Source organism: Entelurus aequoreus, linkage group LG25, assembly GCF_033978785.1.
Source record: "Entelurus aequoreus isolate RoL-2023_Sb linkage group LG25, RoL_Eaeq_v1.1, whole genome shotgun sequence".
In the NCBI taxonomy this organism is placed as follows: Eukaryota; Metazoa; Chordata; class Actinopteri; order Syngnathiformes; family Syngnathidae; genus Entelurus; species Entelurus aequoreus.
The window spans coordinates 25,128,829-25,153,545 of NC_084755.1; the positions used below are offsets into that span (position 1 = coordinate 25,128,829).

Here is a 24,717-nt window from a genome sequence, read left to right on the forward strand (position 1 = left end):
TTCATGGGGATGTGCACGAGTACCCTGTAGTGCCAGTGGAAATTTGGTATGAGGGACAAAAGCATAGGGTCAAGGTAGCTGTAAGTACGCACCCCGTAATTCTGGGGACAAATTGGCCGGGGTTTAACAGCTTTGTGACACAATGCGACGGGGTGCTCTCACGGACCGTAGGAAAAGGGAATATCTGTGCAGTTCTCAGTGGCGACGCGGGTTCATCCGACACTGCCGAGAAGGAACCGGCGGGGGCTTCGCGCCCCCCACTGGCACCCTACGGAGGATTTTCCCCTCAAGCAGTCCCGAGACAACACTCTACGTGCGGCCTGGGACCAGGTGGCTTCCATCGACGGTCAGCTGGTGCGCCCGGGAACAGCGCGGGTATTTCCTAATTTTTCAATTATTAGGGATAGATTATACAGAGTGAGCCGTGATACTCAGTCAGGTAAGGAAATCACCCAGTTGTTTGTCATGAAACGCCGCCGGGAAAGGTTTTTCCAGGCGGCGCACTTCAATCCCATGGCTGGCCACATGGGGTATGATAAAACACTCAATCGGGTCATGGTCCTATTCTATTGGCCGGGCAGACGTGCGCCGCTGGTGTGCTGCCTGCCCGGACTGCCAACTGGTGAACCCGGCGGCCACCCCCAAGGCGCCCTTGCGCCCATTGCCGCTCATGGAAGTCCCCTTCGAAAGAATTGGTATGTACCTCATCGGACCATTCCACCCGAGCATACGGGGATATCGTTTTGTGCTAGTCCTGGTGGATTACGCAACGCGCTATCCCGAAGCAGTGCCACTGCGCTCCATCTCTGCAAAGAGTGTCGCACAGGCGCTGTTTAAGGTCATCTCCCGAGTTGGAATCCCGAAAGAGATTCTGACTGACCAGGGCACGTCCTTCATGTCACGCACGATAAAGGAATTATACGGATTATTGGAAATTAAAGCGATCCGCACCAGCGTATACCACCCACAAACTGACGGGCTGGTGGAGCGGCTAAATAAGACGCTGAAAACCATGATCCGTAAGTTTACGCACGAGGACAAGGAGAGGAGAGTTGGAGGTGGAGCGCAAGCGAGAGCGAGACAAATTAACACAAAGACTATTGCTGAAAAGCAAGACAATTGATTAAAAAATAAAACGGTATTGTAAAGCTGGACGAGACTGTCATGTCAGTACTTGGTCCGAAGAACCTTTTGGATTTTTACAGTTAGAGTTTGCCACAGCGAGACAATTGCATGATACTTGGATGCATGTTTTGGAGTAATATGAGTACATAAAAAATAAATTGTTCAATTTCTTTTACTGCAAATTGCTAAATAAAATGAATAGAACCAAATAAATAACTGACTTTCGAAGTTTTACATTCAGAGTTCGCCACAGCAAGACAATTGCATGATAATTAGATGCATGTTTTGGAGTAATATAAATATATAAAAAATCAATTGTAAAAAATTTTTTGTGTGCAAACTGCAAAATAAAATTAATAGAACCAATTAAATAACTGACTTTTGGAGTTTTACATTTAGAGTTCACCACAACAAGACAATTGCATGATAATAAGATGCATGTTTTGGATTAATATAAATACATACAAAATTATTTGTTCAATCTTTTTTTTAGCGCAAAATAACAAAATTAATAGAACCAAATAACTATTTCGTATTTTTACAGCGAGACAGTTGCATGTTAATTAGATGCATGATAAAAAAAATAATGTTTTGGTTAGTGCAAAATAAGAAAATTAATAGAACCAAATAAATAACTGGATTTTGGATTTTTACAGTTAGAGTTCGCCACAGCGAGACAATTGTATGATGATTAGATGCATGTTTTGGAGTAGTATGACTGCATGGAAGTGCATTTTTGAACAATTAATTTTTAGTGTAAAATAACATTAAAATAATGGGATAACTGTCTTTCAGATTTTTACATTTAGGGGTTGCTTGTGCCTGCTAGACTGTTATATACAGATTTGGAAAGAAGGAACTTTGCACATGTTGTGCATCATGGATTTAGGACCACGGGATGTCTAACATGGCAAAGAACTTGAATCTCTTAAAGGCTTACTGAAACCCACTACTACCGACCACGCAGTCTGATAGTTTATATATCAATGATGAAATCTTAACATTGCAACACATGCCAATACGGCCGGGTTAACTTATAAAGTGCAATTTTAAATTTCCAGGGAAGCTTCCGGTTGAAAACGTCTAGGTATGATGACGTTTGCGCGTGACGTCAATGGTTGAAGCGGAAGTATTCGGACACATTGTATCCCAATACAAACAGCTCTGTTTTCATCGCAAAATTCCACAGTATTCTGGACATCTGTGTTGGTGAATCTTTTGCAATTTGTTTAATGAACAATGGAGACTGCAAAGAAGAAAGCTGTAGGTGGGATCGGTGTATTAGCGGCTGGCTGCAGCAACACAACCAGGAGGACTTTGAGTTGGATAGCAGACGCGCTATCCGACGCTAGCGGCCGACCGCATCGATGATCGGGTGAAGTCCTTCGTCGCGCCGTCGATCGCTGGAACGCAGGTGAGCACGGGTGTTGATGAGCAGATGAGGGCTGGCGTAGGTGGATAGCTAATGTTTTTAGCATAGCTCTGTCAAGGTCCCGTAGCTAAGTTAGCTTCAATGGCGTCGTTAGCAACAGCATTGCTAGGCTTCACCAGGTTGGACAGCATTAACCGTGTGGTTACAGGTCCAGTGTTTGGTAGTATTGTTGATCTTCTGTCTATCCTTCCAGTCAGGGGCTTATTTCTTTTGTTTCTATCTGCATTTAAGCACGATGCTATCACGTTAGCTCCGTAGCTAATGTGCTTCGCCGATGTATTGTCGTGGAGATAAAAGTCACTGTGAATGTCCATTTCGCGTTCTCGACTCTCATTTTCAAGAGAATATAGTATCCGAGGTGTTTTAAAATACAAATCCGTGATCCACAATAGAAAAAGGAGAAAGTGTGGAATCCAATGAGCCCTTGTACATAAGTTACGGTTAGAGCGAAAAATTATACGTCCTGCACTGCACTCTAGTCCTTCACTCTGACGTTCCTCAACCACGAATCTTTCATCCTCGCTCAAATTAATGGGGTAATCGTCACTTTCTCGGTCCGAATTGCTCTCGGTGCTGGTGTAAACAATGGGGAAATGTGAGGAGCCCTTCAACCTGCGACGTCACGCTACTTCCGGTACAGGCAAAGCTTTTTTTATCAGCGACCAAAAGTTGCGAACTTTATCGTCGATGTTCTCTACTAAATCCTTTCAGCAAAAATATGGCAATATCGCGAAATGATCAAGTATGACACATAGAATGGCTCTGCTATCCCCGTTTAAATAAGAAAATGTAATTTCAGTAGGCCTTTAAGATGGCTACAAGAAGATTGGAACACCCGGAAACCCATCCTAGCCGAGGTCACGCAGCGGGTTTACGTGAATTATTCAGCTGTACATCAATATTTGACATTCAAACGTGTCATCTTTTAATCATTGTTGGACTCCGAGTGGCCAACTTGTAATATTTCTGCTTGGGAATGAACTGACAAATTCAATGGCCCACAGCTACACAAGCGTGAATAGACGGAACGTCTCCATGTTATTCAGCAGCAGAGTGCTGAAGAACATGTCCTGGTATTAATACCAATCACATTGAGGGCATTCCTTTCCTGAATGAATTTAGCATCTTCATAGCACTTGGTGGCCTAGCGATTAGCACCTCGGCCTCACAGTCAGCAGATGAAGTTGGTTTTTTCGATGTTCTTCCAAATGTAGAATTTCAGTTCATTTCATTTGAAGAATTGAATTGGCTGCACCAAGCAACATTTGGAATTGGGATAACTGGAAGTGGAAATAAATGTGTTGCCATTGAGAAAAATGCCTGGTAACAGGAAGAATTTGTCACAAACACAAATTTCACCATATTTTGTAAAGCGTTCAGGTAGATGAAGTGTTTTGCACCATTGAAAGAAACAATATTGATAACTTAGTTTTATAGCTAAATATATCTTGTGGTGTACCCCAGGGGTCAATACTTTGATAAAAAATTGTTCAATCTCTAAACAAAGTTACAAAGGATTTAAAGTTAATGCATAATTTGGGTTATAAAGAACATTCAGACCCTTTTATTAAGTGAATGATTTGGTGCATGTTCCAACAGTTTGCAATGATGCTATAACCTGCCAGCCAAGAATGTGCAACACTTTTCAAGAGATGACATATATCCTCCACTTGGGCAATATGGCTGAAAACTCGCATATAAACCAGGGGTGGGCAATTAATTTTTACCTGGGGCCGCATAAGCAACCCGAGCACTGCTGGAGGGCCACACCGACAATATTTAAATTAAATTTTGCTCAATATTATTTTTGATATACCGTAAGATAAATGATAATAATAATTAATAGTAATAGTAATTTAATTCAACCTAACTTAACTTTATACAAAAGCAGATTGCTTTTGATGGTTTTATTTTTAACACTGTCTTACACAACACGTCCTGATGTATAATACAATGCACAGGGTTAATTTCTGTCACTTTATCCTGCATTATCCAACATTTTTCCCTGTCAGATTTGGACAACCATCTGTTGTTAAAAATCGTTTTTAATCATTTATTTTATATTGTTTTTTATATTGGTTTTATATGTAATTATTTTTTGTTTTTATTCAGTCATTGGTGGAGCTAAGGATAATATTTGAATATTGTTTTTAAAGGCCTACTGAAATGATTTTTTTTTTATTTAAACGGGAATAGCAGATCCATTCTATGTGTCATACTTGATCATTTCGCGATATTGCCATATTTTTGCTGAAAGGATTTAGTAGAGAAAATCGACGATAAAGTTCGCAACTTTTGCTCGCTGATAAAAAAAAGCCTTGCCTGTACCGGAAGTAGCGTGACGTCACAGGAGCTAGTATTCCTCACAATTCCCCATTGTTTACAATGGAGCGAGAGAGATTCGGACCGAGAAAGTGATGATTACCCCATTAATTTGAGCGAGGATGAAAGATTCGTAGATGAGGAACGTTACAGTGAACGACTTGATGGAGGTATCTTTTTTCGCTCTGACCGTAACTTAGGTACAAGCTGGCTCATTGGATTCCACACTCTCTTTTTTATATTGTGGATCACGGATTTGTATTTTAAACCACCTCGGATACTATATCCTCTTGAAAATGAGAATCGAGAACGCGAAATGGACATTCAGTGCCTTTTATCTCCACGACAATACATCGGCGAAATGCTTTAGCTACGAGCTAACGTGATAGCATCGTGCTTTAACTGCATATAGAAACAAAATAAATAAACCTCTGACTGGAAGGATAGATAGAAAATCAACAATACTATTAAACCGTGGACATGTAAATACACGGTTAATGCTTTCCAGGCTGGCGAAGGTTAACAATGCTGTGCTAACGACGCCATTGAAGCTAACTTAGCAACTTAGCAACCAGACCTCACAGAACTATGTACTCTCTCCTTTTTCTATTGTGAATCACGGATTTGTATTTTAAACCACCTCGGATACTATATCCTCTTGAAAATGAGAGTCGAGCACGCGAAATGGACATTTAAAGTGACTTTTATCTCCAAGACAATACATCGGTGACACACTTAGCTACTGAGCTAGCGCGTAGCATCGTTCTCAAATGAAGATAGAAACCCATCAACAGCCGTGCTCACCTGCATTCCAGCGATCAACGGCACGACGAAGGACTTCATCCGTGGGTTTGGCGGCAAGCATCGGCTAGGCGTAGTAAGTAGTCCTTGTTGTGTTGCTGTAAGTATTGTAATGCCCCGCAGTGGAGAAGGAGTCACACAGACGAGGAAGCGCTGCTCAATCGCTTTATTAAAAAGCGGTAACTGGTTGTAGTTCAAAAAGTAACACACACACATACACGAGCTGCTGTTAGCCAAAACTCACGCTCACACACACAAGTTCTCCGCCAACTCACTCGCGCATGCGCGTTCCCCAAACCCTTAAAGACAGTACACTAATGCAAATATCACAGATATTACAGTATTGTACTTAGCCGCTAAGACACCGATCGATCCCACCTACAACGTTCTTCTTTGCAGTCTCCATTGTTCATTAAACAAATTGCAAAAGATTCACCAACACAGATGTCCAGAATAATGTGGAATTTTGTCGAAGAAAACAAGAGGCTTTTCTATCGGGTCCGACGGGGTCCAACCACTTCCGTTGCTTTTGTGACGTCACGCGCATAAATCATATCCAAAGGAGTTTTTCAACCGGAAGTGTGGCGGGAATTTTAAAATTGCACTTTATAAGTTAACCCGGCATGTGTTGCAATGTTAAGATTTCATCATTGATATATAAACTATCAGACTGCGTGGTTGGTAGTAGTGGGTTTCAGTAGGCCTTTAATATTGTTGTGCAGCACTTTGGAAACATTTTGTTGTTTAAAAGTGCTATATAAATAAAGTGGATTGGATTGTCACACCTGCCAGCTTGTCCCATTTCAGTCCTAACATGTCCAAACACGCATTTACCTATGTGAAGAAGTCATTACCTGTGGTTGTCTCTTTTAATTGACTGCAGGGCTGCCAGCTCCTTCGTGATTTGAAAGCCTGTAGTTATCCCACCTAAGAAGATGAGCAGCTGGGCGGTGTCACGTACATCACAGCTCTCATCCAAAGCCAGCGAAAAACAGTCAAAGTCTCCGGGCATTATCAGCGCAACAGAGTCCAATAAGCACTCCTTAATAAACTCTCCGTCAGAAAACGCCTTACTTTTTCTGGCGATTTTGTGAGAAATGACGAATCTTGTCCTGACAGCTGCATCTCTGGGGGTGTGAAATTTGGCAAAAAGTCCTGTTTGGGTTTGCAGTTTTACCATCAACGCATCAGCCTCCCTTGCGCACTCTTCATCAGACAGATTCCGGTATTTTTCCTCGTGCTTCGTCGTGTTGTGGCGATTCAAATTATATTCTTTAAACACAGCAACCTGTGTACTACAAATTAAGCAAACGGCTTTACCTTAAATTTCTGTAAAGAAATACTTGGCAGTCCATGTCTGGTTGAAAACACGCCATTCGTCACCAACTTTTCTCTTTTTAGCGTCTCATCACTTGTCGCTGTGCACCTTCACTCACAGGTTACACCCGGACATACGCCCATAAATAACACTTTTCAAAATAAAAGCAGCACAGTTGTATTGCACACTCGACATAGATACTTTTTTAAATTTATTTTGTAATTTATGATTGGCCTCACAAAGGGCCGGATGTGGCCCGCGGGCCGCTGAATGCCCAGGTCGGATATAAACGTTTTATAAATATTTCATCATTATTGATATTTATATGAGCTATGGAATATAAGGACCAGGAGTAAACTGTATCAAATGTGAACATTATCATTTCAAATGTAACCTTCCTCTGATTATAATCCCCTCAGCTATCAAGGCAGAAAGGAAAGGAAATGTCAACAAAATAGTAAACTCACATTGGACACAAAAGGTTGGGGACCACTGGTCTACATAATATGTAATGGTGGTTCTTTGATCAAAATGTTGCATAGATTATGTTTTACAGACCATCTGCAAGCCGCTTTCTGACAATCGCTTCAGGATGCGCCGCTTTGTGGGCGGTCTTATTTACGTGGCTTACCTTCGGCAGCATCTTCTCCCCGTCATCTTTGTTGTAGCGATGTAGAAGTAGCTATATTTTCAATATATCTTTTTTTGTCTTCTTTTAAGAGGAGTGGAAGAAGTGTCAAAAGATGGAGCTAACTGTTTTAATGATATTCAGACTTTACATAAATCCACAACGGAGCAGCATCTCCTCATCCTTTGCTCACGAGTGCAACAACAACACCGGAAATATGTCCCGTGAAAAACCGTCCGACGGGAACTCTCTAATAACTAAAGTTCCTTGGGTGAATAATGTAAACTCACTACACTGGTCGTTTTTAGTGCTTCCATAGCGAGATATAAGTTAGAACTTTACACTACTTTATATTAGAAATGGCAACAGCGGAGGATGAATGTCCCATAACAAGAAGATAGTGAAAAAGAAGAAGCTTATTGACTACGGAGTGGGCATGAATTACAAAGGCAGACTCGTGCAAATTTTCAGGACTTATGCAGATCCCAAATACACATCAGCAGGTACCAGAAGGTAAGAAAAGTTGCTTTTGTATAATATTGCGAAACAAAAAGCCAGATAATGTCTTACCTTATACACACACCATATTCATACTTGTGTGTTGAAGCACAGTACAATCCATCAAGCGGTGCGGCTTCATAGCTTACCAAAGTTGTACTAAAACATTTTGATAGATTTTTGAGCATCGTGTGTAATGTTCTATATTTTCAATGGAACATACACGATTTTGGTGTTGTTTACTTGAGTCATATTGCAGTCTACACGTATCTCTTATGTGTGACTGCCATCATATTGCAGTCTACATGTATCCTATGTGTGACTGCCATCCACTGGTCACACTTATCATTTCACCATGTACCAAATAAAATAGCTTTCGAGGTTGGTAAGCACAACCAAAATAATTCCGTACATTAGGCGCACTGTCGAGTTTTGAGAAAATTAAAGGATTTTCAAGTGCGCCTTATATTCCAAATGCACTGTTTTTTTTAAAGTTGATAAAGGCCTATTTAGTGAAATGAAATGAAAATGAAATGAAAAACGGCATCAATATACATCAATTAAAGATGCATCAATAATAATAATCCATTTTTAATCGAATTGTAGCTCCTGAATCATAATTGAATCGTGAGGTGCCCAAAGATTCCCACCTCTTCTGATTACCAATTTTAGTGGGGACCTTGCATCATTTACAGACCACACTGGTCTGACTACAGTCCCTTTGAAACATCCAAAAAAGTGCCATACTTTTATTGTTTGATCCACAATTTCTTCATTTGGACTTTCTCTTTTTACTCAGAGTCAACATTAGACAAGAAGTAGGGCTACATGCATGATGGTACATACTGATACCTGATTGATCACTTCCTGTCTTGTTCATACTGTCACCTGATTGGCTGTTGATCACTGATCCTTTCCTGCCTTGCTCGGTTACCAGAGAGCGAGTGTTCATGCAACCATCCTTGCTTCTTATAGATGACATGTCTGTCACAGTATATATTGATAACGCCCACAACACCAGGGGGAGCTCCACTAACCACGTTAAACCCAGATTCCGAACTAACAAAGGTCTTAACTCATTCTCTTTTTATGCCACATCAATATGGAATGCACTCCCAACAGGTGTAAAAGAAAGGGCATCTCTATCCTCGTTCAAAACCGCACTAAAAGAACACCTCCAGGCAACTACAACCCTAAACTAACACCCTCCCCGGATTGTAAATAATCAAATGTTTTTCTTATGCTTTCTGATATTTCTCTCTCTATGTCCACTACTTGCTGTACATATCCTACCAAGTCAGTCCTACACTTTTTCAATGTCCATTTCTCTGATGATACAATTGTTGATGCTGATTGTTGATGACTGAAGTATTGATACCAACCAAACCTACCCCCCCTCCCCCTCCATATCCCACACCCCGGATTGTAAATAATGTAAATAACTCAATGTATATACTCTGATGATTATCTTGTGTGATGACTGTATTATGATGTTAGTATATATTTGATAGTATATATCTGTATCATGAATCAATTTAAGTGGACCCCGACTTAAACAAGTTGAAAAACTTATTCGGGTGTTACCATTTAGTGGTCAATTGTACAGAATATGTACTTCACTGTGCAACCTACTAATAAAAGTTTCAATCAATCAATCAATCAACCAGCCCTAAGATAAGCTCCTTAAAATTTTTAACAACAAACACTTCAATCTTTCATAAATCAGTGTGTGGAATTCATTGATGAAACGATGAATCGAATGACCATGATTTAATTTGAAAACAAGCTACTGTGGTACGCCAAATAATCAATTGATTAAAGTACAGTGTTTTATTTTTCTATATTCAAACAGTGTTACTGTTCAAACTGTGGCCAAAATGATCAAATATACTTGTTTATTAAAAAGCCCTGATCCTAGATCCTACTACACTACTGTATTTAAATGTTGTCATTATGGTGGTACTTAATGAATACTTAGGTTTACTACACTACTGTATTTTAATGTTGTCATTATGGTGGTACTTAATGAATACTTAGGTTTACTACACTACTGTATTTTAATGTTGTCATTATGGTGGTACTTAATGAATACTTAGGTCTACTACACTACTGTATTTCAATGTTGTTTGCATGGTGGGACTTGGAGAGCCAAGTGTTTTCTGAGGTGGTACTTGGGAGGATGGGGGGGAAAGTATGAGAACCACTGGTCTCGGACACGGGTGCCCAATTGTTTTCCACTGAGGGCCACAGGCTAACAAATCAAAAGACGTCAGGGCCTTTTGGTAGTTTTCCATCTTCAAAACCAGTACAATATATAGCTGTTGTTTCTTTCAAAGAACTAGAAATTGGCAATTTTGTTAGAAGTTTTGTGTAAATGCTGAAGAGGCAAAGTCGAACTGAAATGCTAACGTTAGCACGCTGCCCATATAGCGTCAAGTAACAAAATATGTGCAAAATGAGCTTAAAAAGCTAGCATATTAACAGTACTATACTAACAATAGCATGCTTACAGTTAGCATTAGTGAAATACCAAAATATATGACACTGAGGTGTATACCAGCTAAATTAACTTAACAAAGCTAGCATGCTAAAATATTAACTGCAGCATGCGTACTTGACGCATGCTGCAGTTAATATTTTAGCATGCTAGCTTTGTTAAGTTAATTTAGCTGGTATACACTATATATATATACAATATATATTACTCCTGAAAAATGTGTTAAAATGCTAGCATTAGGGTTGATAAAGTGATGCATATCTGGATGGAGAGGTTGAGCTGTGAATCCTTAGGTTCATCGAGTGTAGGCACATTATCGTGTCCAACTAGAAACAAGTTGAGGGTTTTTGTCTTTAAAAGGACACAAGAGCCAGGGTTGTCAGTGAAAAGAGTCACAAGCTCGTTACGTTACTTAACGAGAACAGACGTGGATACATGGACAGGGTGTCGCGCCAGACTAGTAAACAGTTTATCTTTAAAACAAGGTGAGAGTCACGGCCAAACAATGACAAGATACGTACTTTTAACAATATTGTAACATCCCCAGTAATGGCGGCTCAGATAGATTTCCAGTTTGTCTTTCTTTATTTCACAAAAATCAACGTTCTTGTACAATGGGCTCAATATCCGTGTATCTGTTGTTTTAAAATGTGAAAATACTGGAAGCATGTCACATTTATATAATGTGCTTTTTTATATTTAAAGATAAATGTGCCTATGGGTGTTGTCATTCATCAGGTTATTCAACTGATCCGTTGTCTTACAAGACGTTTGGCCTCTCATTTAATGCTCACAGACTTAGCTTGGACAGATCTAGTCTGAGTGCTTGGTGCTGAGGATTTGACTATTTAGTCTCTAACATGAGGAGTGTACGCACAGGAAGGAATGCTTTTGTTTTTTTAGGTGTAAAAAAGAATATGTCCAACAAATGTTAATCATATAATTTAATTGTTCATACACTAAATCAAATTGAATCGTTCATACACTAAATCTAATTTTTCATACACTAAATCGAATCAAATCGTTCAAACACTAAATCAAATTGTTCATACTAGATCAAATTGTTCATACACTAAATCTAATTGTTCATACACTAAATCTAATTGTATTGAATCGTTCATACACTTAATCAAATCGTTCATACACTAAATCGAATCATATCGGATCGTTCGTACACGAAATCGAATCTTATGGGATCGTTCATACACTAAATCGAATCGTATTGAATTGTTTGTACACTAAATCGAATTGTTCATACACTAAAATGAAATCGTATCGAATCGTTCATACACTAAATCGAATCATATTGAATTGTTTGTACACTAAATCGAATTGTTCATACACTAAAATCAAATCGTATCGAATCGTTCATACACTAAATTGAATCGTATCGAATCGTTCACACACTAAATCTAATCGAATAACTCATACACTAGATCAAATTGTTCATTCACTAAATCGAATCGTTCATACGCTAAATCTAATTGTATCGAATCGTTCATACACTAAATCGAATCGTATTGCATCGTTCGTACACTAAATCAAATTGTATCGAATCGTTCATGCACTAAATCTATTTGTATCGAATCGTTCATACACTAAATCGAACCGTTCGTACACTAAATTACAGAGCCCCTAAAGGTACATAAGGGAAACATTTTTTTTAGATATGTATCTCGTGCGCACATGATACATATCTTGTACCGCACGTAATACATATCTTTTGCGAATGAGAAAGCCTTGGATGCGTGCGCATGGTTTGAGGTGTGTGTTAAAATGCCAGCGGATTAGTAGGTGTAAGACAAACACTTTATCTTCCTGGTTATTGTATCGCTACGTGTTTGACATTATTTAAGACTTTATCGTGCCCGGAAAAGGACAGTTTTCCTCTTCTGTGGTATTGATGAGATTTAAAGGACTGTTGTTAGTCCGATTTTGATGTGATAAAACCTCTTTCTTGTTTGGAAGACACACACAATTGTAACTGTTATTTCTTGTTGCACATAATAAATATGTACAACGTGTTTGGATGTATTCATTTATGTAAAATTGTCATTAAATGTAATATTGCCTGACAAAAAGGGATTTGAGGTAATATTTTGATATTTACACATCGCATATTTGCACACGTGTATTTTACTAGAATACCCTTATGAGCATTACATATATCAAAGTCAAGTACCTACTGTACTGTTTACTCGTTGAAATACCCTTTTTAGAACAAATATCTACCCAAATGGCCACTTTGTTGCTGCCAAAAATGTATTTCAAGTAATATTTTGATATTGACACATCTTATCTCTGCATATTATACTAGAATACCCTTATGGGCATTACATATATCAAAATCAAGTACCTACTGTACTGTTTACTTGTTGAAATACCCCTTTTAGAGCTAAAAACTACCCAAATGGCCACTTTGCTGCCGCCAAAAATTGATCATAGATAATATTAACAATAATAACAAAATGTCAAAGCATTTCTCTAAAAACCAATATTATACATTCTGAAAATGTAAACGATAGCAAGAATATACCTACAAATTTCAGAAAATTTCATTAGCAAACACTTAAAAGGTTTTTACTGTACCAAAATTCTAAATAATTAAAGAAAAATCACTGATAAACACTGGAAAACTGTCACTGAATGTCTTAGTGTGATGATATATATATATATATATATATATATATATATATATATATATATATATATATATATATATATATATATATATATATATATATATATATATATATATATATATATACACGCACACACATACATATACACAGCATACATATATACACTCAATTTGACATACAAAATAACTACTATTTTTAAGAACAAGTTACAGTAATATATAATACATATAAAATATAATATATATATATATATATACATGCTTATACATAATATGTATATTATATATATTATATTATATATACACATATAAATTATAGGGGTAGATATTTGCTCCAAAAAGGATATTTCAACAAGTAAACAGTACAGTAGGTACTTGATTTATATATATGTAATGCCCATAAGAGTATTGTAGTAAAATATGCAGAGATAAGATGTGTCAGTATCACAATATTACTTTAAATCAATTTTTGGCAGCAGCAAAGTGGTTGTTTTGGTATATTTTAGCTTTGTAAAGGGTATTTCTACAAGTAAACAGTACAGTAGGTACTTGATTTATATATATGTAATTCCAATAAGGGTATTCTAGTAGAATATGCAGAGATAAGATGTGTCAATATCAAAATATTATTTGAAATACATTTTTGGCAGCAACAAAGTGGCCATTTTTGTTCTAAAAAGGGTATTTCAACAAGTAAACAGTACAGTAGGTACTTGCTTTTGATACAGTATATGTAATGCTCAAAAGGGTATTCTAGTAAAATACGCGTGTCTAAATATGCGACGTGTAAATATCAAAATATTACGTCGAATCACGTTTTGTCAGGCAATATTACATTTAATGACAATTTTACAAAAATGAATACATCCAAACACGTTGTACATGTTTATTGTGTGCAAGAAGAAATAACAGTTACAATTGTGTGTGTGTCTATCAAACAAGAAAGAGGTTTTATCACATCAACATCGGACTAACCACAGTCCTTTAAATCTCATCAATACCACAGAAGAGGAAAACTGTCCTTTTCCGGGCACGATAAAGTCTTAAACAATGTCAAACACGTAGCGATACAATAACCAGGAAGATAAAGTGTTTGTCTTACACCTAGTAATCCGCTATGGACAGAACAAGCCAAAAATGCAGGTTCAGCGAGCGCTGCGCGCCCCCGTGAAGGAAATACATTTTTGGCAGGCATTCACATTTTGCCACAACACCCCTGAAGGGACATGGGGGAAAGTCCTAGTTGGAAATACAGCCGAATGGCATTTTAACACACACCTCAAACCATGCGCACGCATCCAATGCGTTCTCGTGCACACGAGATATGTATCACGTGCGCACGAGATATGTATCACGTGCGCACGAGATAGTTTCTCCTGCGCACGAGATACATATCTAAAAAAAATGTTTTTCCCCCATGTCCCTTTAGGGGCTCCGTACTAAATCGAATCATTCATACACCAAATCGTATTGGATCGTTTGTACACTAAATCGAATCTTATAGAATCCTTCATACACTAAATCGAATCGTATGGAATTGTTTGTACACTAAATCGAATTGTTCATACACTAAATAAAATCGTATCGACTGGTTCATACACTAAATTGAATCGTATCAAATCGTTCATACATTAAATCGAATCGTATCGAATTGTTTCGAATCGTTCACACACTAAATCGAATCAAATCACTCATATACTAAATAAAATTGTTCATACACTAAACCGAATCGTATTGAAACGTTCATACACTAAATCTAATTGTATCGAATCGTTTATACACTAAATCTAATTGTATCGAATCGTTCATACACTAAATCTAATTGTATCCAATCGTTCATACACTAAATCGAATCGTATCGGATCGTCCGTACACTAAATCGAATCGTATCGAATCGTTCATACACTAAATCTAATTGTATTGAATCGTTCATACACTAAATCGAATCGTATCGTAATGTTCGTACACGAAATCGAATCTTATGAAATTGTTCATACATTAAATCGGATCATATTGAATTGTTTGTATACTAAATCAAATCGTTCATACACTAAATCAAATGGTATCGGATTGTTCGTACACAATCGAATCGTATCGAATTGTTTATACACTAAATCCAATTGTTTCGAATCGTTCACACACTAAATCCAATTGAATCACTCATACACTAAATCAAATTGTTCACACACTAAATCGAATTGTATTGAATTGTTCATACACTAAATCGATCGGTTTGTACACTAAATCGAATTGTTCATACAGTAAATCAAATCGTATCGATTCGTTCATACACTATATCGAATCGTATCGAATGGTTCATACACTAAATCGAATTGTTTCGAATCGTTCACACACTAAATCGAATTGTTTTGAATTCTTCATTAACTAAATCGAGTCATATTGAATCGTTTATACACTAAATTGAATTGTTTCGACTTGTTCATACACTAAATCGAATTGTATGAAATTGTTCATATACTAAATCGAATTGTATTGAATCGTTGACACAAAAAATCGAATCCCATGGAGTCTTTCTGTTTTTGAATCGCTTCGTAACCCATGTATTGCGATGCGAATCGAATCGTCCTTCCCAAAGAGGTTTACATCCCAGCTAGCATGCTAAAATTAGCATACATCAACTACCAAAATATGACCACATAAAACTTGCTAAAAAAAAAAAAAAGCTAGCGTACTCGCGTTAGCATGCTAACAGGTAGTCAACTACCAAAATATTTGACAATGAGGTGTATACCTGCAAAAAACAGCTATCATGCTAATATTAAAATTCTAACGATTATGCCGCGAGGCGTTAAAAAAAGTTACGTGCCTCACTTTGGACACCCTTGGTCTAGAACAGGGGTCACCAACCTTTTTGAAAGCAAGAGCTACTTCTTGGGTAGTGATTAATGTGAAGGGCTACCAGTTTGATACACACTTAAATAAATTGCCAGAAATAGCCAATTTGCTCAATTTACCTTTAACTCTATGTTATTATTAATAATTAATGATATTTACACTTAATTGAACGGTTTAAAAGAGAAGAAAACACGAAAAAAATGACAATTAAATTTTGAAGCATAGTTTATCTTCAATTTCGACTCTTTAAAATTCAAAATTCAACCGAAAAAAAGAAGAAAAAAACTTTTTTTTAAATTTATGGAACATCATTAGTAATTTTTCCTGATTAAGAATAATTTTAGAATTTGGATGACATGTTTTAAATAGGTTAAAATCCAATCTACACTTTGTTAGAATATATAACAAATTGGACCAAGCTATATTTCTAACAAAGACAAATCATTATTTCTTCTAGATTTTCCAGAACAAAAATTTTAAAAGAAATTCAAAAGACCTTGAAATAAGATTTAAATTTGATTCTACAGATTTTCTAGATTTGCCAGAATAATTTTTTTGAATTTGAATCATAATAAGAAATATTTCACAAATATTCTTCGTCGAAAAAACAGAAGCTAAAATTAAGAATTAAATTATAATGTATTTATTATTCTTTACAATAAAAAAAATAAATTACTTGAACATTGATTTAAATTGTCAGGAAAGAAGAGGAAGGAATTTAAAAGGTAAAAAGGTATATGTGTTTAAAAATCCTAAAATAATTTTTAAGGTTGTATTTTTTCTCTAAAATTGTCTTTCTGAAAGTTATAAGAAGCAAAGTAAAAAAAAATAATGAATTTATTTAAACAAGTGAAGACCAAGTCTTTAAAATATTTTCTTGGATTTTCAAATTCTATTTGAGTTTTGTCTCTCTTAGAATTAAAAATGTCGGGCAAAGCGAGACCAGCTTGCTAGTAAATAAATAAAATTTTAAAAATAGAGGCAGCTCACTGGTAAGTGCTGCTATTTGAGCTATTTTTAGAACAGGCCGGCGGGCTACTCATCTGGTCCTTACGGGCTACCTGGTGCCCGCGGGCAATCGCGTTGGTGACCCTTGGTCTAGAACATCCAAGGTGGGTTTGAATCATTTGACCAAGCAGCGCGTGTGATTGTCTGCATGTGACCAGGGTGTACAACATCACCTTGAGCGGGATGGACATGGAGCTGCAGGGCCGGATGTTGCACAGACGCCTTTCCTTGACCAGCTGACAGCCGGCGTTGTCGTTGGTCACGCGAGAGGAAACGCCCATCCCGCAGCTGCGAGAGCACTGGGACCAGGAGGTGGTCTGGACCACGCACTCATCTCCCACCTGTCGCCACGCTGTGGGCATGAAAGGGAGCAAATTGTCAGGGCACCATATGCAAAAATGTGGGTTGAAGCGGCGGGGGAGTGAGGGGAAAAGGCCAGGCAAATAACACACTGGCTTCATTCAGGGCAACACTCTCACATGATTACACAGAAGGGAAGGCTGGGTGAGAGACCTGTGTGTGTGAGAGAGACCTGTGTGTGTGTGTGTGTGTGTGTGTGTGTGTGTGTGTGTGTGTGTGTGTGTGTGTGTGTGTGTGTGTGTGTGTGTGTGTGTGTGTGTGTGTGTGTGTGAGAGAGAGCACCTCTGGTGTGCAGGGAGCCAGTGGAAAAGAAGCCAAGGTAAATGCTGCCGCACACACACATGCAGATGGAAAGTGTCACAGTGCCACACACACACACATGCAGATGGAGAGGCTGACAGTGGGGCCATGTGTGCACAAACACAAACACATGCTTTACTGCGCAGGAAAACAGACGGCGCTCGGACGCAAACACTTGCACCCACCCGCCAGGTGCTTGTGGCCACGCGCTTTGTCCCATCTGCGGCCCGCCTCCACCAGCTCGTTCCCCAGGGCGTCCAGGTCAGTCTTGGCTTTGTAGGGATACAGTTTCTGGTAGGGTTTGGGGTAAGGGTACGGCATGAAGGGGTACGGCGGGTACGGTTGGACCACGGTAGAGCCCTTGTGGCAGTGGATGCTGAGGCAGCACTGGCCCGGCACCTTGACCAGGTGTGGAGCGGGACAGGAAGGGGAAGCCAAGGGCAAATGGCTGGGGCAGAGGGGCACACAGCCCACTGCCCCGTCGATGCAGGTGCACTGGTGCTTGCAACCGGCATGGAAGTTCTGACCATTCTGGTAGATTCGCCCGTTGTACTCACAGGAGCGGCCCTCTGCCTTGGCTGAGAGAAGGAAAGACCACAAGTTGGTTAGAAGGAAAATATTCAAGCCAGGGTTTGAATCTGATTCTGATTCCCTGAGTGACGATTCGATTCAGAATCAATCCCCAATTCAACACGATTCTTCATTCTAACCGAGTCTCACGATGCTTATTGTTTATTATAATATTATATACAGTATTATAATGACACTTTTTCAGAACAGGTTAGATGTTAGAAAAGCTCCTCCTGGTTGCTTGGAGATGACCTAGAAATGTATTTCTAAAAATTGAATGTCCCAAGAAAAGTTATGACTCCATTACCAATCAGGATGTACAATAATTGCGATTCAGATGGGTATCGATTTTTTTTTTTGTGAACCTCTAATTAAAGTTATGTTACGGATTTCGGTCAAAACATCTGCAAACATTTCCCACGCTGCGACTACACCCCACTCACACACACTAGCCATGGTACTTTTCACATTTGAATCCATACGGTACTTTTGTGTGTTCAAATGAGGTAATAATCATAATTGTTTTCATAATATATATATATATTTTTAACATTTAACAGGTTTTGTTCTGTCCAGTTGTTCTATAACACTTACTGTATGAGTCTCATTTGCCAGTATTAGACTTTGCATGCGGTTCAAGACCTTAGATGGCAGTAGTGTATAGACTAGTTTTTAGCCTTAACAAGGAAGTAGTCTTTGCTATTAAGTTGAATGTGCCAGTCTTGTCTTTTGTTGAGTCCTACAAAGTGTTTATAATATAAGTATTGTGTTTATTACACACCAGCTGTTTAATTGTGAGGTGCTGTTTGATTGTGAGGTGCATCTTAGATGTAGTTTTCATTAGCAAAAAAAAAAGCAAACTAAGTGTAAATTAGCATATTTGAAACGCCTACATTTTGCTTTGTTGGCATGGAAAATTGTAACATTACCCAGTGACGAGTCTGCGACCGAACGCAACGTCACATGCGAAATATGGTAGTACGGCAGTAAATGGTTCTCAACTCAAAACTCTTCTATCTCAAGTCAACTTTGTCCATTGAAATTAATTGAAATCATATTTAATTTGTGCTTGGCCCCAACAACATGCTTTTAAAAAAAAGAAAAAACTCACTTTTAAATAAGAAATATTGTATAAATGGATGTATAAAAACAATACAATAGATTGTACGACTAACAAGTGCTGTGGTTTTATGAAGAACTGTAATAATAATTGACCTTCAAAAGTGGACTTCTACAGTATCTCCTTTCAGCTACTCCTCCGTCAAACACACTATCAGCAGCGTCTCCATATTTTCATAAATAAATGGCCGCATATAAGGTATTATTTTAACCTCCTTGGCTGACGCTATCGATTCATTCTGCTTCAAGATGGTGCGGCTCAAAGTCTGACTTTCTTTCTTCCCATGCTTAGAAAAACTGTGTTATGTCCATCTTTCGCCATAAGCTAATGCTAGCCAGTGAGACAAAATGTTTTGGTCGGCTCTTACGGGGTTCACTGTTACATTTTCAACGGCAACTATTGGCGAGGGTGCTTGCAACTCAAGGTTTTGCCTGTAACTAAAAGCATATTAATTAGCCCAAACACTATTAAGTTGAGGTACCACTGCATGGTGCCGTAAAGTTTTACGTGAATCGGTAGTACCGACGGTTGATACTTATAAAAGTCCCCAATTCGGTATCCATCCCGAATACATATTAGTGGCGTTGGTGCTGTTCTTATATATTTTTAGGTTTGACAAAATAATACAGCAAAGTAAATCTAAAAAGAGACTTTTATTCTGAAGGCGCCAAGACACAGCATCTCCATATTTGTGAAGCGAGCTCTATTCTTAGCCTGGAGAGGAATTTTGACTTGTTTACAGCCTCCTTAGTAATGGGACTCCCCCATACAACACCCCGAACACCTCCCTCTTTATATTGAAACAGCCCCAAATAAACACCCATATAAAATACCACTGTGTGTTTCATGGGGCTGTTTGTGTACACACTGAACTACTTCTATAAATCTCCGGACTTGGCCGCTTTTCAGCGCGCAGCTCATGAAGGTGCTCTGTTTTTCAACGGTGGCTCTGGCTTCAAACCTCAAGCTCCTATCAAAGAGAAACGCCAGCCATTTGGTTTAGGGGCCAGACCCCCCCTGATCCCTCCACCCTGAAGTTACACATTCCCTCTCCGTCGTAGCCTTCCCACCACTCCCCAATACGCACCCCTGCAGATGCCGTGAGTACGGCCCACGTCGTTGCCGTAGTTACACTCCAGGCCTTTGTGGTGGTCGCAGGGTTGCCCCTCGTGGCAATCCTGGTTGAGCTGTGCCGCGCACACTTTGCAGCAGCCGCATCCATCCGCCACGGAACTGACCCCCGGTGGACAGGACGGGGCCCCGGCTGGGCACTCGCACACCACCGGGCACTCTCCAGACGCCTGAATGTAGGGGCAGAATCAAACCCAGTGTTTAAATCTGAATACCCAGCCTTGTCCTAACCCAGCCCCACAGCAGGGTTATTCAACAAAAGTGAAGTGAATTATATTTATGTAGCGCTTTTTCTCTAGGGACTCAAAGGGCTTTACATTAAGAAACCCATGATTTACACCTTTGGGCTACCAGTGTGGGTGGCACTGGGAGCGAGGTGGTTGACGTAACCCAGCAGGCACAAGAGATTGATACAATGTTGATTATATGTATATGTCCTATAAAAACCAACGTTGCAAAATAGTTGTATTTGTAAATTGAGACAATGTTGGTGTCTAACGTTGGATCCACGTTGTTGGTTGGGAAATTACCAAATTTCAATGTCAAATCAACGTCACAACCTAACATTGAATAAACGTTGTTTAAAAGTTGTATTTGTGTTGTAGAATATTGGTTGAGAAATGACCAAAATTCAATGGTCAAATCTACGTCACAACCTGACATTGAATAAATGTTGTCAAAAAGCATGTTGTTTCAATGTTGTATTTATGGTGTAGAATATGGGTTGCAAAATGACCAAATTTCAATGGTCGAATCAACGTCAGAACCCAACATTAACGTAGTCAAAAAGCATGTTGTTTCAACGTTGTATTTGTGTTGTAGAATATCCATCCATACATTTCCTACCGCTTGGCCCTCTCGGTTGGGAAAAAACGGTCAAATAATGGTCAAATCAACGTCAGAACCCAACAATGATTAAACGTTGTCAAAAAGCATGTTGTTTCAACGTTGTATTTGTGTTGTAGAATATTGGTTGGGAAATGACCAAAATCCAATGGTCAAATCAACGTCACAACCTGACATTGATTAAACGTCGTCAAAAAGCATGTTGTGTCAACGTTGTATTTGTGTTGTAGAATATTAGTTGGGAAATGACCAAATTTCAATGGTCAAATCAACGTCAGAACCCAACAATGATTAAACGTTGTCAAAAAGCTTGTTGTTTCAACGTTGTATTTGTGTTGTAGAATATTGGTTGGGAAATGACCAAAATTCAATGGTCAAATCAACGTCACAACCTGACATTGATTAAACGTCGTCAAAAAGCATGTTGTGTCAACTTTGTATTTTTGTTGTAGAATATTAGTTGGGAAATGACCAAATTTCAATGGTCAAATCAACGTCAGAACCCAACAATGATTAAACGTTGTCAAAAAGCTTGTTGTTTCAACGTTGTATTTGTGTTGTAGAATATTGGTTGGGAAATGACCAAAATTCAATGGTCAAATCAACGTCACAACCTGACTTTGATTAAACGTCGTCAAAAAGCATGTTGTGTCAACTTTGTATTTTTGTTGTAGAATATTAGTTGGGAAATGACCAAATTTCAATGGTCAAATCAACGTCAGAACCCGACATTGATTAAACATTGTCAAAAAGCATGTTGTTTCAACGTTGTATTTGTGTTGTAGAATGTTGGTCGGGAAATTACCAAAATTCAATGGTCAAATCAACGTCACAACCTGACATTGATTAAACGTCGTCAAAAAGCATGTTGTTTTAACGTTGCATTTGTGTTGTAGAATATTAGTTGGGAAATGACCAAATTTCAATGGTCAAATCAACGTCAGAAACCGACATTGATTAAACGTCGTCAAAAAGCATGTTGTTTCAACGTTGTATTTGTGTTGTAGAATATTGGCTGGGAAATAACCAAATTTCAATGGTGAAATCATCAACATCAGAACCCGACATTGATTGAACATTGTCAAAAACCATGTTGTTTCAACGTTGTATTTGTGTTGTATAATATTGGTTGGGGAATGACCAAAATTCAATGGTCAAATCAATGTCACAACCTGACATTGATTAAACGTTGTTTCAATGTTGTGTTTGTGTTGTAGAATATTGGTTGGGAAATAACCAAATTTCAATGGTCGAATCAACGTCAGAACCCAACATTGAATAAACGTAATCAAATTTTGTTTCAACATATTTGTGTTGTAGAATATCCATCCATGCATTCCCTACCGCTTGGCCCTTTCCGTTGGGAAATAACCAAATTTGAATGGTCAAATCAACATCAGAACCCGATTGATTGATTAAACGTTGTCAAAAAGAACGTTGTTTCAACGTTGTATTTGTGTTGTAGAATATTGGTTGGGAAATGACCAATGATCAAATCAACGTCACAACCTGACATTGAATAAACGTCGTCAATAAGCATGTTGTTTCAATGTTGTATTTATGTTGTAGAATATTGGTTTGGAAATGACCAATGATCAAATCAACGTCACAACCTGACATTGAATAAACGTCGTCAATAAGCATGTTGTTTCAACATTGTATTTGTGTTGTAGAATATTGGTTTGGAAATGACCAATATTATATCTCATTCAATGGTCAAATCAACGTCAGAGCCCAACATTGATTAAACGTCATCACAAAGCATGTTCTGACGTTAGGTTTGAGGACCTAATTCAACAAGTTCTCAACGTTGTTTCAATGTCTTGTGTCAGCTGGGAACTAGGATGGCACAAGCTGGATTGGAAACTGGAACCCCCAAGTTTCTGGCTGCCCTGTTATGCAATATACAGGCCTTTAGAAACGTAAAATTTCAATGCAAAGAACTGCGATTGTGTTTCCGCTTGTCCAAGCTCTATACGACAGAAACACTAGTGTTTTTAGGAATTTGTTGCTGCTCTCCCACGCCTGTTGAATAAACCTAGCTCCAAAGGTATATCTGGAAGCTGAAAGTGATGTTCTCTGACCTCTCAAGCCCCTGCCTCCCTGCCGATACAACTTCAATTTGTCTCACACACACTAACAGGTCTTTTAAAGTGAGATCCTCGTTGTTGGATGGGACCTTATATTATTTTGTCTACACATGTCATTGCTAAGACTCACAAACAATAGAAACCCACCTAACATATTGATTAAAACCAACAATCCACAATGCGCTTTCTTAGTGACATTTGAAATGTTGATGTGCTACATATAATCTTGTTTTGCCGACATTGAGGGAAGCAGTAACACCTCAATATGAAGGTAAATATCACATCCCTGGATACAAATGTACTAAAGCCAGAGAGAAGGAGAAAAGTCCCACACTCACCAATGCGACTGTCAGCGCTTGTATGACAGCAAGGACCAGCAGTACCCCCATACTGTCAGCTGATTCACATCAGACTTAAAACAGGAGAATAAATCCTCTTCTGCTGTGAAAAACAATAGATTTTGTCCACAAAGATTACATCCAATCACGAAATGTCCTCCATCACTTCTTACGTTTCATCGATCAAAAGGCAAGGCTTGTTTTATATGAGCGCGGGGCTTTTTATAGTAGCCACGCCCACTGACACTCCCCTGACCAATCGAGACACATACACACCCCAACAAGGCGTGCGGGGGCGTGGCCCAGAGATGAGACTCGGAGGGGGGCGTGGCCGTGTATGAATGCAGTCATTCATCAAATTCAGAATGACTACATTCCAAAGGTGTTTGTTTATTTGTGATCAAGTAATAATAATATTTTGACTGCTTTAATGTTCTTTTCACACGCATACCTCCTGTCTGCTAGCTGTTTTTTTACATGTGCAAATAATCATTCATCTGTGCCATTTGCTTGTTGTGCATCCTTTCTTGTCCTTTTTTTACAACTCTAAATACACACATTGGACGACTCCAAGTGTGTATTTTTGCATCTTAAACAACATTATTTTATTTTTGTAGAAGATTACTCATTTGAGTAACAGGACTGAAAGTATCTGGAGTGAGATTTGAACATAAAATACATCAACACAGTATAGTGATTCAATAACAACAATATTTCAAAATGAAGATATAAAAGGAAAATAAGTAACAGGACTGGGCTGTCATAGTTTTAAAAAAAATCAAAAAATATACAGAAAAATAAATGAGGTAAATGACTTTACGTGAGAGGATGAATGT

The 24,717-nt window shown here is 38.5% G+C and overlaps 1 protein-coding gene across 1 annotated transcript in view; it reads right to left on the reverse strand.

The window, feature by feature from the left end:
- Positions 1–24,064, reverse strand: part of LOC133642172 (CCN family member 1-like) — a 34,672-nt gene extending 10,608 nt beyond the window's left edge. Inside the window, exons 1-4 of the mRNA XM_062036239.1 lie at positions 23,882–24,064; positions 20,564–20,777; positions 17,972–18,364; positions 17,300–17,478 (exon numbers count right to left, since the gene is read on the reverse strand). Of these exons, the coding sequence (XP_061892223.1) occupies positions 17,300–17,478; positions 17,972–18,364; positions 20,564–20,777; positions 23,882–23,932 (837 nt within the window). The 5' untranslated portion in view covers positions 23,933–24,064. The remainder of the gene's footprint in view (positions 1–17,299; positions 17,479–17,971; positions 18,365–20,563; positions 20,778–23,881) is intronic.
- Between the last annotated feature and the right edge of the window lie 653 nt (positions 24,065–24,717).